General features: G+C 41.7%; 1 protein-coding gene across 1 annotated transcript in view; it reads right to left on the bottom strand.

Moving 5' to 3' along the window:
- Positions 1 to 27,737, bottom strand: part of ece2a (endothelin converting enzyme 2a) — a 74,142-nt gene that overhangs the window by 18,518 nt on the left and 27,887 nt on the right. Inside the window, exon 3 of the mRNA XM_084546485.1 lies at positions 17,711 to 17,994. Coding sequence (XP_084402611.1) covers positions 17,711 to 17,994 — 284 coding nt within the window. The remainder of the gene's footprint in view (positions 1 to 17,710; positions 17,995 to 27,737) is intronic.

The raw sequence follows: 27,737 nt of genomic DNA on the forward strand, positions 1-27,737 counted from the left end.
CCCCCAGGCTGTTGTTTTCCATAATTAAGTACTGGAGCAACAATCTGGCTACAAACAAAACCCACAACAGACAGGGGCCCCGCTGACACCGCCTGAGTATGTCCAAAAAAAAAATCTTAATTTACAGTACAGGTCAGAACAAACTGACCACAATCATGAGTCCCAAAGGGGTTTAAGCAAGTGGAGGTACTTCACAGCTTTAATAACTGTTCTGAGCATGTGAGACAGGAAAATCTCATCCTCCCTCCATTTACACGTGAGCAGCTTTGTCTTCCGAGCGCTCTGCTGTTATCTCTTTCTTCTCGTCTATTTCTAAATTTGAAGCGACATAAAAGCCGGGTCCAATTTTTTTTTGGTGCTCTTTCTGTATAATTGCATCATTTGAGAAGTGGTACAGTTATTTCAAGCCCTAGGATATCTCTCTGTTTACAATGCAGTGGCTCAAAGAGATGGGGAATTTAAAACTTTATTGGATGGGGAAAAGAGGGAAGAATGAAAGTATTATAGATAAATGGGCACGTCTGTATAATGCAAGTGGGTCATCGGAGATATTTAGTGATTGGATGTTTCAAATAAAGGTCAGCGGGCGTGTTTTATCCCTCAAAAGACAGCTTTAACAGAAACGTAGGAATCTTGACAATCATTTTGATTAGTTCAATAAGTTCTCAATTTGAAGCTAAAATCTAAACATGATGAGGTTTGTTCATACAACTGACAAGATTTAGATGTTTAAAATAATTAAAATACTCTGAGCCTGTTCAAACTGCATCCAAGAAACATATAAGTGACCTTAATTTCTGTTTCATAACAGTACGTTTCTAGAGATAATAATGAGTTAAAATTGGACCACCAATTTCATCCTGATTCTGGTAAACAGAAGATGGCCAAAAAAAACAAAAAAACAACTTTCCTTCTTCGAACACCTCTCGTCTGGCAAAAGCAGGATGGGATGCACTGCACTGTCACCTAGTTTCCATGGTAACCTGTTGCTATGGAAACAGGCCCTGGAACAAACTCGGGAGTCGGGCGGTGGAGATTTTGTTTGTGGGAGAGGCAGAGGGAGGTGAGGATGGAAGGAGGGGGGAAAAAAAAAAAACAGGAGGAGAGGAACGAGAAAATGAAAAGATACTGAAGTAAAGTGGAGGAGGTCTAATTTGGTGCATGCTTACGAGCACAATCCCACAACAGTCACATTAGCATGAAGACAAAACGCCTGTCATTGTAGCTTTGGTGCAAAATTCAGTCAAAACTACGTCTTCTAACCGGCTGGTTGGTTTATTTTTCTATTAAGTTGGTTTTATGGGGGGATTTCAGTGTTTGGTGATGAACATGATGCTATACTGGAACAAAAAAAAAAGGGGGAGCAGCTTCATTGACATTCATCTCACTCGTCTGATGATCGTGTACAGCAAACATTACATAACCACTGCAATGGCTGGCACTACCACCAAGCACACGAGCTTGAGTTTTATATATTCAGAGGAAGAACATTTTGACCTCTACTTGATTGTTTTTGAAGACATTCTAGTTTTGCGGGTTTCGGGGAGAATTACAATTAGCTTAGGTCCAAGGAAAGCATTTGTGTTAGGCAGATCAGAAATGAGTGTCCTCAGAAGAAAGGAGCATGTGTGTGTGAGTGTGTGTGTGTGTGTGTGTGTGTGTGTGCTTGGATGCATGTTTTGATGTGGGGATGAGGTATCAATTCACAACAAGGGGTTTGCGTAAACCACCCTTTTTCTGGTAACAGCCAATGATCACTGAACAAACACACAAACAATCACAAATAATATGAGCCAGAGAGGAAGGCAGCAAACAGCATAATTTGTTCGTTATTGAGAGAATAACAAGGAGGCAGTGCTGGCCGCCAGCAGGTAAATCCAAGCCGAACACACTCATTTGCAGATGCCCACCTAGAAGGCCGTTTCCCAGAAATTACAGACAGACGGGCCGTTGGACTGCATTTGATTTCCCGTAATGGCTCCTTGCGCACACACCACCCCCTCCTCATCTTCATCTAGCTCTCTAATCGTTCACTGGCTGCGGTTGGACTGCAGCCTGCAGGATCAGCCTATTTCACTGCTGTCACATAAAGAACCTTGCAGCATGTTGTGTACTACAGTCAGTGACAGACAATATGGGCAGCAACTGGCACACAGCACTATAGGACAGATGGACACATGCACACACACATTCAGATTGCCACTTATTCATGCAGTCTGGGGCTTATTCATTCAATCACTCGGACAAACTGCTCCGGAAAGTTCAGTCAGCCTTTCTACATTACGGCCGGTACACAAACACAAGGGCCTGGAATATAAACAAAGCTGATAGCGAAGATGTGCAAACAGGAAGTGAGTTATTAACTCTACACACAAAGGAAAGCATACAACAACACAACAGACAGTTATATATTTTTTTCCATTTCGACATTGTTGCTAATCAGGAGAATAGTTTACAATTAATACAACACATACCTAATTCATGATGAACCACAGCTCTTTAAAGGTTCTGTAAGAGTCAGCATGAGCATGCCAGGTGAAGAGGGTTCAATAACAATTCAGCAAATTTATATTCAACACTGATTCTGGCTTTTCAAAGCAATTTCAAACTCTGTAAAAAAAAGATATGCATAATCAAAATGTTATTGGCGGCTTAATATATACTTATAACCTGTAGCTACAACCTAAAAATCTTAGTCACTTGGGGAAATCAGGAGGTTAGGTGCGGGACTTTTTGTCATGAGAGACCAGTAATGTCCGGCTTGTACAGCTTATATACACTTTATTCAAGTGCTGTACATTAAAACTCAGTTTTACGTAATTCCTGACATTTAATCCAAGTAGCTCAGTCAATGACACTACTTTTATTTTTTTCTCTCTACTATATGACAATAATTTAATAGTTATTTTTTTCACCACATTCCCAGTAGGTGAGAAGTTTACACATACTTTTAGCATACGTTCCTTCAGTATTTGGAAACAATGCCGTTGCCTTTAAATTGTTTAACTTGTGTTAAATGTTATAGGTAGCCTTCCACAAGCTTCTTACAATAAGTTGCAGGAATTTTAGCCAATTCCTCCTGAATGAACTGATGTTACTGATTCAGGTTTGTTGGTCCACAGTTCTATTTGATTATGGTCAGGGTTTTATGACAGTCCCTCCAATACCCCAATTTCTTCATCCTTAAACCATCCTGCCATGACTTTAGAAGTAAGCGTTTGGACGATCCATTTGCGACCAAGCTTCAACTTCCTGTTTGACGTCTTGAGATATTGCTTCAATACATCCATATAATCCTGCAGCAAAGCACCAGCATGACATGATGCTGCCAACCCTGTGCTGCACAACTGGGGATACTGTTCTCCGGCTTGTAAGCCTTTCTTCAGACAGTTCAATTTTTGTTGCAACAGACCAGAGGACATTTCTCCAAATAGTAAGTTGTCTCCATGTACAGCTGCAAACCATAGTCTGCTTGTTTTTTTATGGTGGTTTTGGAGCAGTAGCTGTTAATTAATGGGCTCTATAGTTACTGCAGACAAAAAAGCAAATAAGTGCATTTCTCAAACTAACTAACTTTATAAACCTTATTATTTGTTCCCAATAATATCTTTAACAGTGCCACTGTGATGCAATCAGTGAGATTGTTTGATCCCAGAAGAGTGATCTAAACTACATTAACAGTCTGAGGCGTCATTGCTGGTGAGTTTGTCATTTTATCTGGCTAAAGGAACTTTACGTTCAGTTAGCTCCTGTTCTTACATAACGAGATTAAGATGATACGTTTCAGTCGCATCTTACAATTAAAATTTTACTGCGTGGAGGAAAAGAACAAGGTTAGAACGAGTGGAAAAAAAAAAAGAAAAGACAAACCAAAGCAGAAAGAACATCCGATGACCAAACGCAGAGAGGAAAAGATGTGATGTAAACTGCGCTCTATCAATTGTCACAATTGATTGAGGTAATACAGTTTTCTGTGGAAGAGTGGATAAAAGATTTGCAAGGACTTCAGTCTGACAGTGCAGAAGGAGGTGATTTAATTAACTGATTGGGACTATTACACAACTCCACTTCTAGCCAATGAAATGCACATCCCACAACTCCACCCTGAAAACCTAATCTATGTATCTATGTAAGTATCTAAGTTTTTAACTATTTTTTATCTATCAGTGGAACATTTAGTATTAATGAGGATATTTAAACCTGGATAGACCAAGACATTTAACTTCAAATACACTTACATTTCTATCATGTGCTAAAACCTGTTAACCCAAAAGTTATTTATACCAGCGTAATCGCAGCCATTAGGACATGTCTTGGACCTGACTTACACATTTCTTCATCACTTCACTCTGTTGGCAAACACCAACCATATTGACATTTTTTCCCACAGCCACTACAATTTATGTATGTAAGGTGCAGTGTCTGGCAAAAGCCCACTGACAGCTGCTGGCAGCTACTGCGTTGCAGATGCATAAGTCACTGTCACTGCGTCACGCTTCTTCCAGCATGGGAGGTGTCAGTTAAATAAATGTATAATTATCTGGAGGTTGTCATGAAGCAGTGTAGTGCGGTGCTGTGCTGACACACACACACACAAAGAGAAAGAAAGACAAGGTCCCCTTTAAGATTTAAGCGTCTTTTCGGTGCTAAAGAAACAAGAGTGCACTGCAAAGAACTGTCCGCACATCTGGAGCTGAGTCACATCTGTATGTGTGCCAAAACATTTTAATCTGGGTGTCTGTTGCGGTGCACGATGTCTTCATGTGTGCCCTTGCAAGCTTGTGTGTTTGCGTGTGTGTTCTTTAGTAGTAGTGGCCAGCTGTTCAGTAGTGGGATCCCTGCACATCTGGCAGCACAGAGAGGGTATCTGCCATGCAGCAATGATGAGGGGTAAGAGAGGACACGAAGGAAGAGGAGGAAACAGACGAGATTAAAGAGACAAAGAGACAAAAAGGTGATGGATTTATCTTCACAAAATGAGATGAACAGATTTTCTGTGAGACACCTGGACGAGCTTTGAGATAGACAAGGAGGGACGTTTAATACATGAATGCTCCTCTAAAATATAAATACGAGTAATTAAAGATGTGGTGCCCTCAAAGGAGTCGACACACCATCATTTTAAACCCCTACAGAGTATTTAGAAGGTCAGGATTAAGGTTAGATTAGTGGAGCCAGGAGATCAGAAATCACTTCTGTCTACACACTTAAATGACACGAAAAATACATCTTCAAACTAAAATACAACAGTTTCTTGTTTAGATGCAGCTAAGGTGAAACTAACACAATCACCCGTGACATTTTGTCTTGTCTTTCCATAACCACTTCTGCAACATTTGCTCGAGTATGTGGGAAGATGCAGTCCAATGATTATGCCGCGTCTACAGTAAAAGGCTTTCGGGCACGGCACTGAGTTGTAGGGTCACTCTTGTTTTGGAAATGCCCTGACCTCAACACACAATCACTCCAGTCACAGAAGTAAAACACAGGAGAGAAAAACTGGAGCAAAAACTGAAACTTTCTCTGTATGTTGTGGAACAGATTGCAAAGTTTTGACTAAATTCAGAGGCAATCTGTTAAGCTGTAGATTTATTAGTAAGTTAGTATCTTACAGGTCATAGGTGCTTTAGGTGATTCAGTTCAGAATGAAGGGGGCAGATCCTCATCTGCTCAGCCCGCTATGTTGAACCACAAAGTTTCTCTCTTCATTTAAAAACCCTCTGCAGCTGGAGAGCTACCACCTAGCCAGAGGATTTGAGTATTTTTAAGGAAAAAACAAACAGATTTTTTTGCCGTGACTGGTCGGACGATGTGGATTAACTATTAGCTTAACTGTGTTTATTTGCTGATCTAGATGAATGCATCAGTGCACAAGTGTAAAGACATAACAGTTGAGTCTCTTGGAGATTCAGTGTTGTTTGTATACCAAACAGTTAGGGAAAACTCATTCAAAAAGGGTATAATATTTGAGTATATAGGGAACACATGCACTCTTAACATCTGCCTCCACTCAAAAATGCGTCCTACCTCACTTTCTGAATGTTTGATACTAGCAGGCTGTTTCTCTTTGCTCACCTTAAATCTTAGTTTTAGACATAACTTGCTCATTCAGACACAGTATATTTATTCCAACCAGATAGAAGCGTTCCAGTACAGCATTCACTTGGATATTAGGCGCTAATATTTACTTATTCAACAGATTATAAACTACAACCCTTCCCAATGTGAATGCCCTGGATTGGCCTAGTCTGTGGTGAATACTAGTGTACAAACTGCAATTGTGTAGACATAAAAGCTCCACAGTAGTACATACACTGAGAGATGTGTCCATGGTTGATAAAAAGCAGATGCTTAATGGGGTAATTGAACTTTGTGACAGAAATTAAGTATTACATGTCTTAAATTTTGCTTTAAGACAATATTTTAAGAGTCACCCCCGGTAACTCATACTTCTATAACTTTCTTTCTCTTGATTCTCATCTTTCACATTAAGTGATTAAAGATTCAAAGTAAACTGCTGGAATATGTAAAACACTACAGGAAGTGATGAATTATGTTTATCCTGGGAAAAGCAGAGTCAAATGAGCAGCATAGATTACAATGGATGAGCTACATGATCTGTTTGTACCTGCAGGAAACAGGTCTATTTCAGGCCCGAGGGCTGAGCCTCAAGTGTTCAAATCAGTGTCCTCTTCCTGCCTCATCTACTCCTTTAAGCAGCAAACCGCCGTTACCTTAGCTGCCTGCTCTGGTCCATTAGCTCAAAAGTGAGGAGGTCATTTTGGTCACTTGAGATGGAACCAGCATAATGTTGTATGGATCTGTGCCAGCAGGGGAAAAAAAAAAAAAGCTCTTTCTTATGATTCTTCAGCGTGTCCGCTGTGGGACTGCAGTACCGGCAGATAGAAGATCACAAAGCTCAGCCATCGACCACAGCCAATTTTTCAGCGGACAGTGAAGGGTTCAGGCAGCAGTGAGAATAAAAAACAAGTGCAGCAGAGGAGAGAAAGTGACCCAACTGCAGGCTTGATTGATCTGCTGTGTGCAGGGAGGGAGTTTTCACAGTCGGCCGGGTTCGATCAATCCAGAAACATCGCACATACACACACAGATGCATGCTCCTGCAAACACATAAATGAATACATGCCAACGCACAAACACTCCAACTAACACAGGCTGTCTCCCATATGATGCCTCTCCTATACATTATTGGCATGGAACATTGCCTCTTGCTTATTGGATTTCTCCGATCCAAACACACATTTAATGTGTAAAAAAAAAAAAACAACAGCTTGGTGGTCAACCCCATTATGTCAGAGAAATGTAAGAGCTATCTATACCATCCACTCTGGAGTAATGGCACTTTCGTGAACATAATCCTGCATGTTTGCTTGTATCGTTGATCTTTTAATGTGCTATGCATGACGGAGTACATTCTTCACAGTGTGTAATTAGACACAGACATGATAGCCAGCATGCAGATATTACAGATTAAACTGGGTGCAGCCAGATGTTGGCACATGTGGGGCAATGCACAGCGAGCTCCTGCAAGGACTGGAACAAATCCAAAATGGACTTGACCTCCAAAATCCCGCCAACTGCAATGACAACTTTCACCGAGAGAGATATTTTCAGGCAAAGACAAAGCATTTCAGCCTCCTTTCCCTTCCTCCCACCCTCCTCTCTGACTCTGAGAGGCCTTAATGTGAGAAAAGTGTCCGTATTGATTCTCTTGCATTCTAACACTGTGTGGTCGAAGAACAAAAGAGAAGAGAGATACGGACAGAGACGGAGGAGGAGAGGGAGCGTGCATCGTATCGAAGAAGCTTCCAGACGCTGCAGCCACCTCAGGAGGAGCTCAGGATTCAAAGGTTTAAAAGTTTCTAGGTCAGGCCGTTCATCTTATGTAACCAGGACAAACAAACAAATGCTACTAACATTAGAAAACAAAGCTAAAATGACAGGTTAAACTGATACAATAATACAGAAAAAATACCCCTTTGTAAGAATTTGTTTTCAGATTTTCTGACCACACCTCTGCCAATATACATGTTGCCCCTCTCATTATCCTCCCCTCCGTCTCTTTTCCTGTCCCTTGTCTCCTGTCTTCCTTGTCCCTCTCTCCCCTATATTCTCTTATTCCAATTAATGATCTTCCTCCTTTAGGCATCCGTTGTTTCCATAGGAACAGTGCTCTGTAGTCGATACCGGTCGTCTAGGCAACGGTGAGCTGGGCAGGACATTCGGGGTGTGTGTGTGTGTGTGTGTGTGTGTGTGTGTGTGAACATGTCTCATGTTTACTTGATTTGGGCTTGCCCCCTTACTGTGGTGCAGGGGGGGTTTATGGCATTCTGTCTTTAAAATACATGTAATTCCACATCATGCGAAAATACCTTTAGTTCCATTTAAACACAATAAATTTCAGTTCTGCTGCAGTGTGTTGATATCAAACCCCCCTTTAAACTTCATCCATCAGTATCGTGCACATATGGTTCTTCATATTGTAAAGCTCTGCTTATTGCTCGCTCACATGCGTCCCACTGAAGGGTATTTCACACAGATTATCATCCCTGCCTTACAGAATTATTAGTATATGTTGTGAGAAGAGGGAGTAAATCCCGCAACGCAATTTCCCCCACTGTAATACTGCAATCAGGTGCACAGATGAGACCACACAGATCTACTGTACTGACACGAACACTGTGTGTGCACGTCTGCGTATTAATATATGAGATGGGTGCACTAAAGCATTCAGTCAGATGTACAAGATTCAGCAACGACTAATGTTTAATGTGGTTGCATCTGCCAAGACTGGACTGGAGTAACTTGTGTAAACTGGAAGCAGTCTTTGTGTGTGTGCACATGTGTGTGTGTGAATTAAAGTGAGTGAGGAAGACTATATGTAGAAACAGGGGGAGTGCATCTGGCTCCGGGGGCTTCCCTCCTCACAGCTGGGACAAACCTTAACGCTGGATTAACAAGAGTATCCACAGATAGAAAGGGCGAGCACGAGGTGGACGGAATAAACAAAACAGGATTTGGGTTTAAATCAGGACAGAAGACAAAGAGGAATGTGCAGACAAAGAGGAAATAAATGAGACAGCAAATATATCTGATGATATATTCTGAAACCACAAGTGCATTGGCAGTTTGTCTAAATTCATCTATGTTAAATGCAGGAAATATCACACATAATAAATACACTAAGTGCATTTGTGTGTTGTTCTGGTGGTTGTATTTGTTTGTGCAGGGCAGGCCATCTGCCAATGTGAGTGGCAAGTGTATATACGGCTGAACACGTGCAGCGAATCATTCCAGAGCTGTGTGAAAATCTCTAGAGAGCCGGGAGGCCTCGGCTCAGCGGTCCATCCCCTTACACACACAAACACACACGCACACACCCAAATACACAACACACATGTAAGGACACATGTAGATGCAGCTTGTGAAGCTTGTGAATATGCATGCACACACATACATTTTCGCTAGCCCGCACGGAACCCACAAGACGCGAACCACATGCACATGGACAAATAAACGCAGACAAAGATTCTCTGCAAGCATACGCAAATGCACTTATACACCCTGTCTTTGATCCAATGCTCACATCTCTACACATGCGCAAACAGAACTGAAATCACACACGCGCCCTCTCCCTCACGTGTGCTCCACTGCTCTACTTTCCCTCTGCTGGAACTGGAAATGGGAGGACTCCTTGGGACAGCAACCTTACACACATATACACACATAGAGGGGCATGGTATGCACAAAGACCAATAGGATATGCACATAAAAGCAGGAGTGGAACACATAAAAACAGAAGGCATGCAAATTCTACATATGCAAATGAACAAAATCAGACGACCATGTACATATACAAATCAGCAGCCTAAAAAATAAAGCTCATGCAAAAACGCTGTAACTGTAATTAAGAGCCTGGAACAGTTTCAGTCTCTGCTGCTGATTTCTCCATTCTTAAAACGGTGGCCAGTTTTTAATTGGCCAGGGGTCAGGCAGAGTAAGGCAATACCAAGATGGTGAGGGCTGGTGCCGCGCACATTAAGCCTCAAAACAGCTCCTCACAGAGGGTTTGTCCATCTTTATAGCCAGTCCATGGTATGCACCAACATTTAAATAGGGTGTGATAACAAAGAACTCATATGGGTTTCATCACAAACACGCTGGCACCGATTTGAAAATATATACTTAAGCCAATAGCATTAATCAGGTGTTGTAAAATGTACTCATCATCGCCACTGCTGCAACTAACGATGTCTGCACTCGTAAACCTATAATGACCAAAAACATCCATATTAATTTGTATTTACAAATGTGTTACGGCTAAAGCTGAACTGTGAGTCTTCAAGTACAAAATTCCTTCTCCTTCTCGGAGACATAACTCAGATCAAGCTGCAAATACGATAAACATATTTTTAGATCCAGTGCGACTTCAATTATTCGCTGTGAAACAACACCCACAGACATGTGTGTAAATGACACACGATATAAATCATTAACATGCTGTATATACATACAACTTCGTAGAACTGAGAATTAGCTTGCTTTTTCAAAAATCAAATGAATGTGGCTTTCTATAGCAGAGTATCGAATCCTGAAGTATCGCACTTGAGCAAAGATTAAATTGTTAGAATGAAATAAATATTTGTCTGAAAAATATGTACGCCCTTCATTTAATATTTATATCGCAGCTGAGTCTTCTGCCATAATGAGTTATGACGTTGGTGAGCACATGGTACAGGATCTGAGACCATTCCTCCAAACATATCCATTTCCATATCCATCAAACTACAAGATCGACCAAGGTGAAATCTTCTCTTCAGCGCATGCCACAGATTTTCTTTGGGGTTTACGTCGGGTGACTGCCTGTCTCGGCAAAATCTTTAATCTGATGTTGTCAAATCATTATTTGTATAAATTTGGAGCTGGATCATTGTCCGGCTGGAATGTCCAAACATTTTAAGTATCCTGGCAGAGGCTGCGAGGTTTTCATTTCATATCTTCTGGTATTTGATGACCATGCATCCTAACAAGAAGTCCAGTGGGTATGAAGTGCTTTTCTGTCAACCCATCTTTTCCAAAAGAAAAAAAGCTCTTTTTTTTGCTCTCAGTAACAAACATGCTTCAGTTTGTTGTCAGTTGATGGTTAAAGCTTTTTCCTGGTTACCCACTTCAGTAAATTGTGGTGAGTTAGGCATTGTCCCATGGTAGTTTCGGAGGCTTTCTAACCCTGAGATTCGATTAACCCCCGTTTTTTTCCACGATGTGATCCTTGGGAGATTCTTTAGCCAGCTGAACCATCCTCCCCACAGTGTGTGGGCTCAGTGTACACTCTTGAGGCCAGGCTGATTCTAAACATCTCCCTTCACTCTAAACTTCTTAATTATTTCCCCGGCAGTGGAAATGAGTACTCTTAACTGTTAAGAGATTTTCTTATATTTATATCCTGATTTGTGAGGCTTATCCACTTCGTTGTGGCAGGGTGTTGTTGTTCTTGAGTGTTTCTCATAGAGATGAATGGCCCCAGTAAATGGATGATGACTAAAGAATTTCTAATCAAATGGGTAAACTAAAAAAATGGATTTTTAGGGCCGTAGATAATGTCATTTTTTCCCCAATAATTTTTCGGGAGAAAAAGAAAATCTAAATTTGGCTTTAACTCCATGTTAAAAATGTCAGAAATGAACAGTAAGCACACAAATAGCACTTCATTTTTACAGTCTCTTTTTAAGCTCTTCCTTACAGACGAGTATGGAAAGGGGGTGAGATACAAAAGGGTGAGTGTGAAAAGAGAGAGTGAATAAAGTGGATTGGTGTAATCCATTTTACCCTAGCACAAAAGGTTCAAACAGCAATGAAAACATGTCGACATCAAAACACAAGCGCACACAAGCATGAGCGTTCAATATGATTTGAGCAAACACAAAAACATCTCACAAACTCTGAGAAATAAGACTGGAGCTTATGTGTGTGTTTGTGTGTGCCCTAATATGAATGTTCCCCCGGCAGGCATCCAAGCTTCCTGGTAATGGAGCAGAGGAGAACTCTCCTCAGCGGGAGCCAGGAACAACCAATCAATGTCAATGAACGTCTCACTCTCTCTCTCTTTCTGTATTAAACCAGCTCAGGGTGATGTCATGACACGAGGCTCGCCACCAGGATGTGTACACAGCCATATATTTTCCGATACCAGTGGATAGTGGAGGTGTGGATTCCTTGTTTAACCGACTGGATTAATGTATCAGTTCTTCATGTTTACGAGCTCCCTTTTTCTTTAGCATTAGTTTGGACTTGCCAGCAATCTTTTACTGCAATATGCAAAATTTCGAAGAAGAAAAGAGAGGGAGGGGAGTCTCCTGCCACCCTCAGTCTGAGGAAGAGGAGGCGACAGAAATACAGACGAGAAGAAGTGAATCTTTTACATGGAATCGTGTAAATTAAATAAGACTGTCGACAGACTGTGAGATAACAACTACTGAAGCAGTTTGTTCCACTTCACTTGATGGGTCCAATAAAGTTGTTGTCAGCTCTTGCCGTATGCCTGATTCGCTGGATTGCTGTTTTAATAATGTAGCACAACAATAAGCAATCTATCCAAATCTGTTACCAACAGACTCCTTTATAGGATTCTCTTGCTCTTGAGTAAACTTCTGGACCCTGCATAATCGACAACTCAGTGCCCCTGTACAAAGAAACTGCATCGCTGCAGACTCCAAGGACACTATTCTTTGGCTAGCCCTACACAGTTAAGGAAAACCTCCATGTACATCAATCAAGTGTCGCTTCAAACCACTCACTTATTCGTAGTGTAGCTGAGACAACTCAAAACGTGTTGTCTTAAAGTAAATTTAACTCTTTGATTGAGACCAAGTCTTTACCTTTTTTTTTTTAAATAAGACTAAAGGTTAGCAATTAAAAGTGTTAGTCTGAGATGATATCCAATGAAACAGTCTCCATAGCAACAGCTAGAGTGATTCACAGAGCGTGTCAGGCTGTGAAATAAATTTCACACCTCAGTGCACCACGGCCTCTACTGTGAGATTTTGTTTGTGTGTGAGTGTGTGTGTGTGTGTAGATGTCAGCAACAAAAATAAAACTGTATTGGCTGTTACACCTCTTGTCCCATGATTTGTATATACAGTATGTGTGTCCTTGACAGAGATCTGGCATAGGTTTTTTTTTTTTTTTTTTAAGATTGCTGTAGTTTTTGCAGTATTTCTGGTGCTGATTCAATTTGACATTCAGTAATGGATACTAAAGGGGCCAAGTTTTAGCACTGGTTTGTGTAGGTTTACAACAATAAATTGTGTGGAACATAAAGCTCTTTTAATACATGATGCCAAGTGACTGAAACTTCCTGCAGGTCCTTCGCAGTCTTGTGGGAGTTTTCTCTTTTGTCTTGCTCAGCAGACATGCAGCTACATCTGAATGTTTTACCGGATCCAACCTTGACTTCCACAGTTCCCCTTAGCTGAAATGTCTTAGTGACCTTTCGGACAAAGGGGATTACAAACGGAAAGTCATTCAATATCTTTCTTCAAAGAAATCTCTTCACTTGCTTCAAACGCATCATTTAGCTTCATTTTCAGATCCTCAGTCATGTTGTTGAGCGTTACTAGAAGGAAAATCAAGAGAATGAAATACAATTCTTTATCTCACAGGTCCTGACAAAACACAGACGGCCTAATACTTTACAAGATGTTCCTAACTTATCTAACTTATTTAAACATGTATTGTATGATCTGTCATTCTGGAGCGGCACAATCTGTCAGATGTCAGCTGCATATTTCTTTGTTTTTTACTTCCAGACAACTAATTGCTGCACCTTTAAAGCAGGTTTTAGATTTAAGTGTGCTGCACTCCCTCCTCTCGGTTTCTCCGTCTCCTTTGCTACCTTCTTCCCATCGGTCTCACACTGGCGCACTGCTCATTAGCTTTCTGTCAGTCTTGGTTTCTGTCTACCACTCCTTCTCTTTCCCCCCTTCCCTCTCTCTTTTTCTCCTCTGCTGTCATGCAGTTTGTTCTCGTTCTCTTCTCTCCCGTCATTGTGTGTGATTTTAACAGAGGATTCTTCAGTGATCTCCTCCCTTCTCATCTCTCGCTCTCCTACACTCAGGCCATTTTCTTGCTTCTCATGAGCCGTTCTCACCTTCGTACTTTCCTTCTCTCATATCTCTCTCTCCGTCTGTCCCCTATTTCCACTTTGTAAGAATGTTTCTGTAAAAAATGAAAGTAGGCTCTGAACCTACCTCCCACATTCCTGCAGGAACACACACTCACACATAAACAGGAGTCGTGACTGCTGTACCCGTACGAGCAGGAGCTTGGGAGCAAATGTACACTGGCGCAGAGGACTATCGACTTCTCTGTGATTACAAACACACACGTTATATTCCAGCATCTGAAGATGCACATCACTCAGAGCGCAGCAGAAAGGCAACATGAATACAGTCACACATCACGGTCACCGCAGAGCCCCGACACAGAGCAGGTGAGAGAAATAAAAGTGGAAATGAGGGGAAAACAGAGTGAGAAGCTGAAGTGAGAAGAAGAGATGGTGCGAAAGGAAGCAGGTGACGACGAGTGAGAAGGAACTCGACTCTCTTATTGTAATGGCGTTCAGACAGAGCTGCTTCGTGAGTTCAGATTCACTCCTTTAGGGGAGTCAAAGCCTCCCATCTGTCCACCAACCACACTCACTGATCCCTCCTTAATACTTCCTTCTGTTAGAGGAAAACACCCAGGACATTGCCTGCTTTTTTTGCATGTGTGTGTGTGTAGCTGTTGTCAGACGCTATCCTTAAAATCTTGGCACATATACAGCAGTGTATTTGCCTCTGTTTACTTTGTGAGTCAGGCCTGCCTTAGGTTAAGTGTATAGCAATAAAATCTGAGAAATCCAACATTCCTTAAGATTTTTCAGGCATCATCTTCATTCAGGGATGACTGAGTGTTGAAATTAACTATACCTTTATTTCAAAAGGACATCTATTTTTACCCACTGACTCAATAAAGGTTGCACATTGAAAAAAGTTCCAAAGAAATCGAACTAGGACATACAGCAATTCAGACTGCAACTAACTACAATACTAGGGCCGGGACTCGATTAAAAAAATTAATCTAATTAATTAGAGGCTTTGTAATTAATTAATCGAAATTAATCACATTTTAATCGCATATAAATATTTGACCTGAGAATAGCGAGAAGTAATTTTTTTTCATATGGATTTTTAGTATACCATTGAATAATGACTGAATACATAAGCTTAAGCAACAAAATATTGTTTATTTTTGTTCAACCAAGTCCAACAGACCAGTGCAATTTTGCCATTAAGTGTAGCAATAGCATATTTCCCATCCACGGGGCCACCCAAAGCGGTCTCATCAGCTTCTTCGTTCACGTTCACTGTGGTTTGTTGTTGTCTGAAGTAATGAACGCTAGTTGGTGCTCCAGCATAATCGGTCCGCCGAAACTCATCCAGTGAGAAACGTTCCGCGGTGCAAAAATAAGTGTGATTAAAATGCGTAAAAAATGTTTAACGCGTTATTTTTGTGTAATTAATTAATCTTAATTAACGCGTTAAAGTCCCGGCCCTATACAATACACAAAAATTGCAAGACTATCGAACATTCAGCCACTTTGAGAGGCCGAATTAAATTATCTTGTGAGCGCAAAGAGAAACAGCAGAAACAGAAGGACGCTGCTTGGTTTTAGTATACAAAAGAATATAATTATTCAAAAAAAGCAGATCATTGTTAGCCTTCAGTTTATGTGTGCAACCTCTTTGCCGTCACACCTGCTATTCAATTCAGTAGAAATTTACATTTTATAGGCGGAATCCAGTCTGACTATATTCCCATGAGTTGTGGTTACAACCGAATGTTGCAGGAAGTTGTGTTTTATAAGATCAGTACACTGTCTCCTCCCATTTTTAATAAACTGTTTGACTTTTAAATAAAAATAACAATCCTAGTATTTAATCTATGTAAATGTTTGAAAGCCTTTACATTGGTTGGGTTGACCAACTATCAGTGCCATATCCAAGTATTTTGAATGTACAAAGATATAACAATGAAGAAAACCAGTTAACTGTGACAAACTAGAATCCACATATTTGCCTTAAATTAAGAAATTAATTGTCCAATAAATTAACTGACTAATTGTATCAGAGTTTTTCTCTGGACTCTGATTTAGGAGTGGCAAAATGCTGGTCTCATTAACCAACTAGATGAATATCCTACATAGTTTAAATGTACAGATTTCTGCTTTGTTCAGACCTTCTAAAATTTTTTGAAACCAATAAAGAATAACTTGTCATTACGGTATTTAGTACTGATTGTTGAGGCTGAATATAGATTACCTTTAATTAATGGTACGTGAAAGCTGGACTTACGTATTTAAGGTATCCACAAGCAGAATATAAAATCAATTTTAGTGAGTTAACTCCTGGATCTCAGTCCACACACACACACTGGTAAAAAGTACAGAGGATACGCTTTTTTTTTAACTTAACATTTTTGCTTTAAATGAACTGAAGAATTGATCAACTAATTTTTTAAGGTCAAATTCACTATTTTTCTTAATGTCAAATCCGTATCACCAGAATACACATTATACAGGTAGCCTAGTGACTGCAGTCCGCAGAAAAACAGTTTTTACATTTTTAAATATCTCTCCGGAAACACTACCATTTAAATCTGCATTGATATTACTTGTACATTAGTCCTCTCTCACTGCTTCCATTAAAATGACTCACATATTCTGACCTTTTCCACTGGTACATTTACTGTAATTATATATCCAGCCTGTGTATTGAGCCTAAACTGTGGACCTGTAATTACAAAGTAAACTTTGAATTACAAATCATTTAGCAGGGCTTCAAATGCATGAGCGAGTACATCAGGAGTAATTCTTCTCCATTCAGAAATCATGAGTTACCTACTTCAGTTAATGGCAGCGTTCTCTTAGTGTGTCAAGGTCAAGCATGGCTAATGGCCAAAACACTGTCATTGTCACACTGACACAGTGGCGGTTATAGCGCTGCAGCCTGCAGCTGAAGGGCACTCTGCATCTTGTCAGTCATCTGATGGGTTGTGGACATTGAGTGGAAATGTAAAGTGCCACTATCACTGATTTCACTGTCAGAAAGTCACTGACAGATAAACTGCTCTTGTAGCAGAGCATTCAAATCATCACAGGTGTGCAGAGGCACTTATGGGCTGCAGAATACTGATAAGTAAAGGACAGAGCTGAACCAATCTAGAGTATATATTTTAGGTTGGCCTTTTGCTTTGTGTGTCTCTGTCATGCACAAAAACAAATACCTTTCCCTCTTCCAAAAGAAAACATTCAAACATCTCCTGTGCTATAGAATAACATTTTAGTCCCGTCTCTTCAACAGAAAAAGGGACACATTTTATCATCGTGTTTATCATGAGATATTAGTTTTACCTCGTCAACATCTCGTCTTAGTCACAGAAATAACGGTCATTGACAAATATTTTGGCATCATCTTTTGTTAATGAAATTAAGACAGTTGGACTTTAGGATTTAGTGATTATAGTTTACATTGTAATCAACTGGGATTCCCAAAAGAAGGAAGTGAATTTTAGTGAGAACGTCTAGTAAATTCCTGGATCTCAGTCCACATTACATTAAACTCTGAGGAGGAGACACAGAATTCAACAGTACCTCTGCGAGTGCTTGGTGAATGAAGCATGCTGTTTGAGGGGACACCTCCCACGGCGTCTTGTCCTCCACCATGATGGCATCCAGTGTGGCCTTCTCTAGGATGACATCAAAGGACGCATCGGGGAAAGAGAGTTGGCGCACGTCCATCTGGTGCCAGGTCATACCTGGGCAGTTGCTGTGCCTGGCACTCATCGCACTGATGCACACCGAGGAGTAATCTATGTTGGTGATCGCACGGTAGCCGGCACTGTACATGTCACCACTCATACTGCTGTTTCCACAACCTGAAGGAACAGGAAAAACAAATAAATGAAAAACTGAGCCAATGCAAGGTGAAAAGGGCAACACAAAAGACATACTGAGAAAAGAAGGTCGTGAACAGAGGAGGGGAGACATGATGAAACACAGAAGGGAGAGACTGAAACCAATATGTCTCTGATGATTCAAATGTCCAATATGTTTTTCAGTATGAATAAACAGGGGTGTGATCACTACAGCATAATATGATTAAACAGCAGATCATGACAAGAAAGCCTTCTATGGGACCACCTCCAGTGATTGATGACACGCACAGTGTCTACTCAATCAAAATGCTGTCCTGTCACGAGGAGCGAGCAGGGACAGAAACCTCCCACAACAGAGTATCATATGGGGCTTGTACAAAGTGCTGTTCATGGGGCAGCTCAGCCTGAAATGATGTCACACTCCAAAAAGATCACGACCGGCAACAAGGTGTCGACTTGTAGCCTGCTGCTGGGTAACAGATGGATGAATGCCAACGAGGGAAATACAAAGAGGACAAAAGAAAAGTGAAGAGAGCCTCTCGTGCAGCAAGACAAGATGAAAATAATCTACTGAACGCCGCATCTCACCTTTTGGATCAGATGACTCAGATCGTGTAGATGGAGGAGGAGGAGTGGGTGGAGATGATAGGCAAAGGAAAAAGAAGGAAGGAAAGGAGTAGGAGGAGGACTTGTGGGGGACATATACACTGTTGTGATGCACATATTCTGTTTCAGAACAGGTGAAGCTGTATCGGCATACAAGTTGATCACACCGTCTTGTATTTATAAAACTGTGTGTATGCTTGCATCTGTACATATATATATACATATACATATATATGTAAGGGTACATGTCTGAGGAGAGGGTGTGATCGGTGGGACTGTGACTTCCGGCAGCACGTTGGCATCGACACCTCACTTGCAAACGTGTGGCTGGCGCTTGTTATCACCTTACTGCTTCTACTAATTACCAACCTACAAAAGCCCCATGCAAGTGTGTGAGAGTGTGTGCGTGCGTGCGCATCCAAGACTGATTCAGTTTGCAGCGTCACACTAAACAACACGTTTGTAACCTGTTTAGGTTTGTGTGTGAGCATGCTTGTGTGCGCTACATGTGGAAACCATGTGTTTTGCAAGAAGACGTGCGATAGAAACCCATAAAGACAGATTTAAAGTGACAAGGAGAAGAGAAAGAAGTGTAGCCACATACATAAATATATATTAAATCACAGTATTAGAAGGAAATCCTGTGCCAAACAAAGTGGTAAACTCCCATAGACGACGTGTTTGTGGCTGCAAACGTCTGTGTGTGTGTGTGTGTGTGTGTGTGTGTGTGTTCCAGACATCAGAGTGCTGGAGCCGTGCCGTCCCCTGATGGCTCTTCCTGAGAAGTTGGCTTCAAAACAAGGGAGGAAAATATGTCAGTGCTGCTCGTCACACTCGGATAGTTGAACGCTTTCTTTATGGATGGCTGGAATATGAGAGAATGTGTCAGAGTTGAATTACACAGGCTCACCGGGTTATTTTAGATAACCTTAATCTCACTTTACCTGTGCCAAAGGCAAGCAGCAGCTTTGGAAAACATATCGCAGGGAGGAAAGGCAACTTCACAAACAAGGTAGAAGTTAGAATAACTCCTTCTAGTGCGGTCTGCTTTTAAGCGCAAAAAATGGTGGCCAATCTCACAAACACTATTCAGTTTCTGGTGAACATGTGGGTACGTTTTGTGCCCACGTTTGGTGCTGTTCACAGTGGGTTAAACCTCTCCTACTCTCCCCTCTCAAATCCCCAAGCACGCCAGAGATTGTTTCCGAAGGGTTCTCCCCGTGGACACGGCTATGTGTATGTGCAACTCTTTTTCCATGCACTTGGCTCTGAGGAAGGGGTGTCACATGACGGCTCATTTCTTGGGGTTGTCACGACAATTATAGTTGCCAGGCTGTCATCAAGGACACTCGTCTCGTTCTGGCTCCGTGACATCAGCTGGTGCCCCCCGCAAACTCTGACCTTTACACAAACACACGCTCACTGACCTACCTGCACACACACGCACACACACAAAGCCAAAGAAGAGATCTGACCGGATATACAGTATGTTGGTCTTTGTGTCTGTGTTTTTGGGTTCAAAACGACTGTACTGAGGACGTTTGCCTGGTTGGAAAAATGTTTCAATTTAATATGGTTGTTTGAGAGTTAAAGATGTTTTTGGGATCCTATTCGAGTGGGTTAGGCTTTTAGCTGTGACGGTTAAGGTTAGGGGTTAGGCAATGCACCGTGAATGCCTTTATAATCCCAGAATGTACAATATGTACCGTGTGTCTGTGTTACGAAGGTTTATTAAGGATACCCGGCCACACTGGAGCCCAAAATCTGTTTTCCTCCAACTGGAAGCGAGGGAGCTAAAACCTCCTGATAGCCAGGGAGCGCATCCTAACTGGATTATTCAGAGCGGCAGAGACAGAGAGACTAAAGTTAGAGGTGTCATATCACCTCGTTCTGGCTGTGTGAGTGTGTGCTTGTGTGTGATGGAAAATCTGAGGCACGGTCTTAAAAAACCCTGTAACAAATCTGTGAAAACAAACTGTGGTTAGCATCAGTCATCTGTTTGTGACATGTGTAAACAGTTTGATAGTTCAAGTGTTTGTTTGCCTCTCTGTGTGCATTTATACAGGAAATTCTGCAACAAGATTTTTTTTTTTAAATCAGGAGAAGAAATGATCCGGTGGCTAGTTCCCGGACAGGAATGTTGGCCAAACATGGAGGTGGTCGCTTCCTGTAGACTCAGAAATGCTCGGTCCAACAATAGTATCATGTTGCCTGTCTGACCTGAAAAAGTCTTTGATAGTCAGGAAAGAGCTAAACATGTGACTCTCGTCGCTGCAGAGATACACCACAAAAAAAGGAACCGCTGAGCTAATCCTGATGTTTAGCTCAGAGGTGCTGCTCGTACATGGTTGTCTTACCAAATGTGCGAACTATAGCTACACAACATATTCCTGAGCCAGACTTAAGGGATGAGGTAGCCCTTGATTCACAATGTTAACTCCATGTCAAAAACTGATGATGCCGCAAATAGATCCCAACAAAATTTTTATTTAAAAGTGTAACTGAACAACACCTGCCGATATATCTGTGATTTTCCACAGGGGATGACCCCATTCATCACTAAATCATCAAGCTGGCTGTGTCCATGGGCGCTCACCTCATTTATAGCACAAGCATAAGGGGTACTGTTACAGGAAAGTGTGCACTAGTGAATGCAAACTGTACCTTAAGGATTATTGTGCTTCTGATCTAAATGCAGCTCCAACAGAATAACTGAATTCAAATTGGCATGGTTTAAAAAAGGAACCTAAAATGTCAGAATCTCATCCTGAGTTAGAGCCTATCCTGCAGCAAGGATGCCAGCGAAGATCTGGGGCTCTTTGACAATAATCTCATTAGTCTACTTCCACAACTCTCTTCCTCAAAATGAACAGTCGGACATTTGACCTTTGACCTTTAAGATCACTGCCCTCCACGTAAACAGCAAGTCTCCAGAGTCCATCTATGGTTCGTAGGGGTGGTGGGTGGGGGAATCCCTGCCAGTGAGCCAGGGGTGTTAAATATCAAAGCTGCTATCTCTGCAGTGAGCCGAGCACAGCAGTGGAAACTCCATGATGTCAGAGGCACGAATGGTATTTGTTCACATCCCAGATTGGTTTAGACACATTAAGGATGGGGGACCGCGGCCAGCGTTGATGAAAGGTGAGGTTCACATGTACTCGAGCAACACCCAAGCTCCACCACCCCAGCACACCCGTGCTCTGGGCTAGCCCAGGGTAAACTGATGCCATGATGACACTTCACAAAGTTCAGCCACGTCTACTGTAAATGTCAACAAATGAAAAGAGCCCTAGCAGAGCCTCTTTATTTTATATATTAATATGTGTATACATGCATGTAGCTGTGCATTTAGTGCCTGGGACTGTGTGAACGTGCTATTTGCTGTGAGAAAAAAGCACTTTAGTGCATTTACTCATATTAACCTTCCTAAAATAAAGATGGAAATGGAGGAGAAGTTTCCATTAGGTTCACAGATGTGAAACTAATTCTTATGCAGTTTTGTGCACAGTGTGTGATTAACTTTCACTGAGTGGTCATGTCAGGTTACAAGAAGCCTGCACGTGTCTCTGCTTGTGTGTGTGTGTGCACTGTGACAATAATTAAATTAGACAGTGTCACATGGGACCTTGTTTTAACCAATTATCTCTTATTATCTTCCATAGAAGTTGGCGTCCACTTTTATCTGATTAATTAAGCATAACTGTTTAGGCCTACAGCCTAAGGCTGGGGCACGTCTAAGACCTAAGACCTTGCATTGTCATTGTGGTGTTACAACTATATTTTCATCAGCTCTCTGAAATGTAAACCTGCTGAATTTCCCATGTAAACCTAAAATAGTTAAATACATAATAATGAAAATAAGTTTTTGCAAGTTATAAAGAGCAAGGATACAGTGTTTCAGGGATAACTTATTTTTCTGCAGTGTGCTTGATGAAAAGGTCAAGTGTGAGTTCAGGCAGATAGAACTCTTGGAAGGATGGATGCTGCTCCAGGGTCTATTTGTGTGTGTTTGAATCGTTGTATATCTTGTGCCAGATGGTATAATGTCACATAGGTGGTGTGTAGAACGCTATTGCTAGACCTCCTTATAAGTGTAGACCCCACACAGGGATCTGTGGGACCCAGAACGTCCCTGAAGCTTTTCAAATCTATTCTGTAATTGTTGAAAGTGAAAAGGCATGGACCAAGATGTTGCCCAGACATCACTAAGACAAATGTTACACCTCTAGACCTGTATATCGTCTCTTTTTGTCATCTGAAATCAGGTCAACAATGGTCACCAGCAAAGTAGACAATAGTGTTTGAGGGCTGAACTGGGATGCAGTCAAGAGTTAAAACATTCACATAGGGAAGAGAATTGGCCAGGTTTCCTTTTGAGAATCTTGGGTTCAGGATGATGTGTTGGATCCAATCCAAACTAAACCCTCTGACCCTACAAGTCCAATGAAGAATAGCAGTCCTAAACCAAAGTTAGCCGTATTGTCCATAAGTTGCCTTATCACGTTGAATGCAACAGTGAACGAAGACCTCACTCGTATTGTTAACTTGTCCAGGTGTGTCTGAGCACCTTCTATCAGTCTGTTTGCAAACTTCTTTTGGTCCAGACTTGAGCGAATGTTGACATTAATGTGTGATAATAATCAACTGTCAAAGCATTAGGAAGCCTTGGAACTTCTGGTGAACCCAGATGGAGTGGCAGAGAAGAGGAGCTAGCACTGTCCATACACTAGCAGTCTTTTTATATGCGGTGGGTTACCTAGGCAACCTGCGACTGGAACCTCCAATTGACCTTTGGCTAAGCCCCGCCCCCCTTAGTTACTGTTGCTACGTCCGACATTCTCTTCTGGGCTGTGGTTTTCTGGTTATCTATAAGGCTCTGGTATCAATATCAAGGAGCAACACTGTTCATGCAAAGCTGGGTACGTCTCTATTCACTTCTATAATCGTTATTACGAAGCAAACGGACTAACGTCACGCACGTATAACGTTGTATTTCTTCAGCGTGTGCTAGCGTATCAACAACTATGCAACTTAAGCTGTAACGGTGATGTTTTGGTTAGCTCCACAGGGTTTTGCGCGCACATCATTGGGCTTATCCATACCCTGGATGATGGATATATACCGACAGTATAGCCTGCCGAGACCGAAAATATGAGACGCCTGCGTTAAAGTCAATGGAGCGCTGTGGAAAAAGTGTCGGACCCCTGTGGGAGCTCTCTGCGCTGTGATTGGTCAATCTACATTCTAGGGCGGGGCTTAGCCAAAGGTCAATTGACCTTTGGCTAAGCCCCGCCCCCCTTGGTTACTGTTGCTACGTCCGACATTCTCTTCTGGGCTGTGGTTTTCTGGTTATCTATAAGGCTCTGGTATCAATATCAAGGAGCAACACTGTTCATGCAAAGCTGGGTACGTCTCTATTCACTTCTATAATCGTTATTACGAAGCAAACGGACTAACGTTACACACGTATGCGTTGTATTTCTTCAGCGTGTGCTAGCGTATCAACAACTATGCAACTTAAGCTGTAACGGTGATGTTTTGGTTAGCTCCACAGGGTTTTGCGCGCACATCATTGGGCTTATCCATACCCTGGATGCTGGATATATACCGACAGTATAGCCTGCCGAGACCGAAAATATGAGACGCCTGCGTTAAAGTCAATGGAGCGCTGTGAAAAAGTGTCGGACCCCTGTGGGAGCTCTCTTGGCTGTGATTGGTCAATCTACATTCTAGGGCGGGGCTTAGCCAAAGGTCAATTGCAACCAAGTGTTAGCTAAGGGCAATGAGAAAATGACAGAATGAGAACGGTGTCCTTTGGTTATACTTAGTGCTGTATGTCAGCTTTTGTTGTTGTGCAGATCTTAAAGCAAAGAATTACAGAAGCAGGGTTTTATAGGGAGCATAGACATATGATGAAAGATACAAATAGATATAACTTACAGTACAACTCACTGCATGCTCTCTTACAAATCAACGTGAAGGTACTGATGGGTTGTTTCTCTTTTTATTTAGAGTGACATAGGAATGAATAAGGAGCTTGAGAATTGGGTGTGCATGTTTGTTTGAGACATACGGATCTCTTTTCTGTCTTAATATTTGATTAAATACACAATAGAACAAGAGTTGTGTTGGCTGAAATAGCCTTACAGTGTGTCTACATACTGTATGAGCAGAGGCAACAGCTTGTCTGCTTCATCTGTCAGTCAACTGATTGACAGTGGAGACGTAGAGGAAATGAATAACTATTACAGATTTCACTGTCACTTACAAATACACTCCTGCAGTAGTAAAGTATTCAGATCATCGCACACGTGGAGACACTCCTGGCTCGTACAACACTGCCACTAAGGGGACAGATGCCAGCAGCGTGAGGCCGTTACAGCTTATTCGGAGGAGTGAGAAGGAGGGGAAGTGGAGGTGAGCAGAATGATAAGAAGGTAAGGTAAAGGAGGAGACGGAGACAAAAAGCGTTAAAGGGGAAATTGGGAATGAACGGACGAAAGGATTTCCTGTCACAAATAAGGCAAGACAGGAAAAAAAAATACTACAACAAGATGGCAGAGAAAGTGAAATGTAGTGGAAAGGGATAAGCAAAATAAAGAAGGAAAAGAGATGAGCCACTGGGTGAACTACCCAGCCTTGTCTCCATGGAGCTGAAATGTACATCAATTTATGTACTTGCATGTACATCCCCTGCTTCCATGCAAAGTGCGGGAGTGCTTTTGAGTGTGCATTTTGCCTCTCTGATACCATCTCTGTATCTCCACCACATTTAGATATCCCTTACCGAAACCTTATTTCAAGCAGTTTCAGATGCTCCAGAGAAGTTGCATCAGCAGCGAGGCCAGATGAAATTCTCTGAAAAGCTCGTCTCTTCCGGCAAGTTCTCCTCACAAGTCTCTTCTTCCCTCCACTCACAAAAGCAACCTCAGTTATGTAACCGGGTATACGAGATAATTAGTGACTGAATAATTAAGTGTGTGCCCGTGACAGTGTGACTGTTTGATGGAGTGTGAGCCTGTGTGTGTGTGTGTTCCTGTGTGTATGAGTGATGGAGGACTTTTGGAAGGACTCCATTGTATGAATCTGCCTCTCTGTTGTGGCATGGAGCCTGAAGCTTCTCTCAGATCCAAAACACCAACAGGCACCAGGAGTGGGAGCTTAGTAAATAGCAACAAGAGGAGAGAGAGCCATCTTTTCTCGCTTATTTTTGCCAGAACTAACAGTTATTGAAAGCCACCCACCTCCCTCTTTATATGACTATTTATGCCTTATTGCTAGAATTAATACAACACCACAAGTCAAGCATTTGCCGTACATAATTTCCTTTTTTCCCGAGTGCTTGAAAAACACTCATCTGTGGAAGCTGCAGCACTACATTTACAGGCCTCCTTGTCCTTAGCGGGGTCAGAAAACAGCCGAATTAAACTACTGTCCTGTGGTGAAAGTCTGCAGATCAAGAACAGTGAATAGAGCACTAACATGAAGGGTGGGCAGCTGTCAGACAAGGTGGGCGAGATGACAGCAGCAGGGGTGACTAAAAGTGGGAGTGAAGGAGTGAGTTAGAGAAAGAGGGAGAGACAGGGAACATGTGGAGGGCCCAGATGATGCAATGCGATCTGCTCTCGCTGTGTATTTGAAGTACAAGTAGGGGCACACACACAGCATGAGTCAGATGTATCACTGCGGATCAGGTCCTTGTACAACAACAAACGCAACATCAACAAAACCCCTTTTTAAAGAGTAAATAATGGTATGATGAAGCTAGTAGATTGATAACAACGACGACAATTAACTTTTCATACAGCCCGCCTAGTAGCTATTGTGTCCATCTCTCGCTCACCGCCAGTCTCATCCCACTGAAGTGGCGATCCAAAACTCTTCTTACTTCCATCAACAGCCCACACAGCATATCGAAGCGCACTCATCATCACATCATGTCACCGTCTGTTACAAATACAGCCGAATGACAAATTTTGATCTCTGGATCTCTTCTCAAGGGATGTACACCGTTCTTCAAAAAGATATGCTGTTTTCACGTTGGTCTTTCGGGATAGTATCTCAAAATCTCCCAGAGGTCAGGGTTTTTTCCTACAGCTGTCAAGACATGGTACAGCACATAAGCTCCTAAACCTTAAGAAACCAAAAGTCTGTTCTAAGAGACACTATTCTTAATGTTGCTATTCTAGCAAGGGTTTTTAAGTCTCAAAGTCTTTTAGAGTTAATCATCCCTAAAGGTATCTGAAGGCTCCTTCAACATGTTTTAGTGCCACAGAGAAAAAAGTAACTATATGAGATTCTCCCAATAATACTGCCAGGACTCCAGGCAAATTGAACATATTTTGAGCACTGTGAGCTCATATCAGACAACGTGGAAGATGATGGATGGCAGACAGATCTAGGAAATTCAACAGTCTTCTGCAAATCCACTATGCTTCATCATTATAGTGACAAAACTGGGGGAAGTAGGCAAATAGGTGGTACATGTATAAGTGAAATCACACGAATGCCAAGTTTCCCGGCAGAACATTGTATTGGCACAAGATAGTCAATGTTATTCTCCAGTCAGTAGTTTTAATGTTGTGGTTGACCTGAAGGGGTGTTCATTTATGCTGCATATGTGTAGTTTCATCTTGCAGTAGTGGCAGATGACTTTTAAGCTAGCTGACAGGAAGTTTCACACTAAAATACATTTTGGGAATTAATTTGTGTTAGGTTTGTGTTTTTATGTACAGCTGATGAGGGCTGTTTACACCCAATGTCTGTGCAATTTCACAAATTTCAAGCACAAAGATTCAGTACAGATTCAAGATGAATGGCGTGCTCAATTCCTTTTGAGTTTGATTTGGGTGCTCTTCGGTCCAAGGTAGAACATCTAAGAGGCAGCGTAGAGAAGGAATTCTCTGAAGCCGAGGCACTCCTTAATTAAAATGTCTTTATTACAAAAATGACATGTCCTAACTGGACAACTTTAAAATGCCCACGCGTAGCGGCATGGGGCCTTCTTCAGGCACAGATTCAGTATTGTGATTGCAGCCAAAGGTGCATCTATTAAATACTGACTTGACAGGGTTGAATAACTTAAAGTACGAGTCAGAGGTTTTCATACAAACAAACAAAAAGTGTTAAACAAACCA

This window comes from Chelon labrosus, assembly GCF_963514085.1.
Source record: "Chelon labrosus genome assembly, chromosome: 6".
NCBI classification, from domain to species: Eukaryota; Metazoa; Chordata; class Actinopteri; order Mugiliformes; family Mugilidae; genus Chelon; species Chelon labrosus.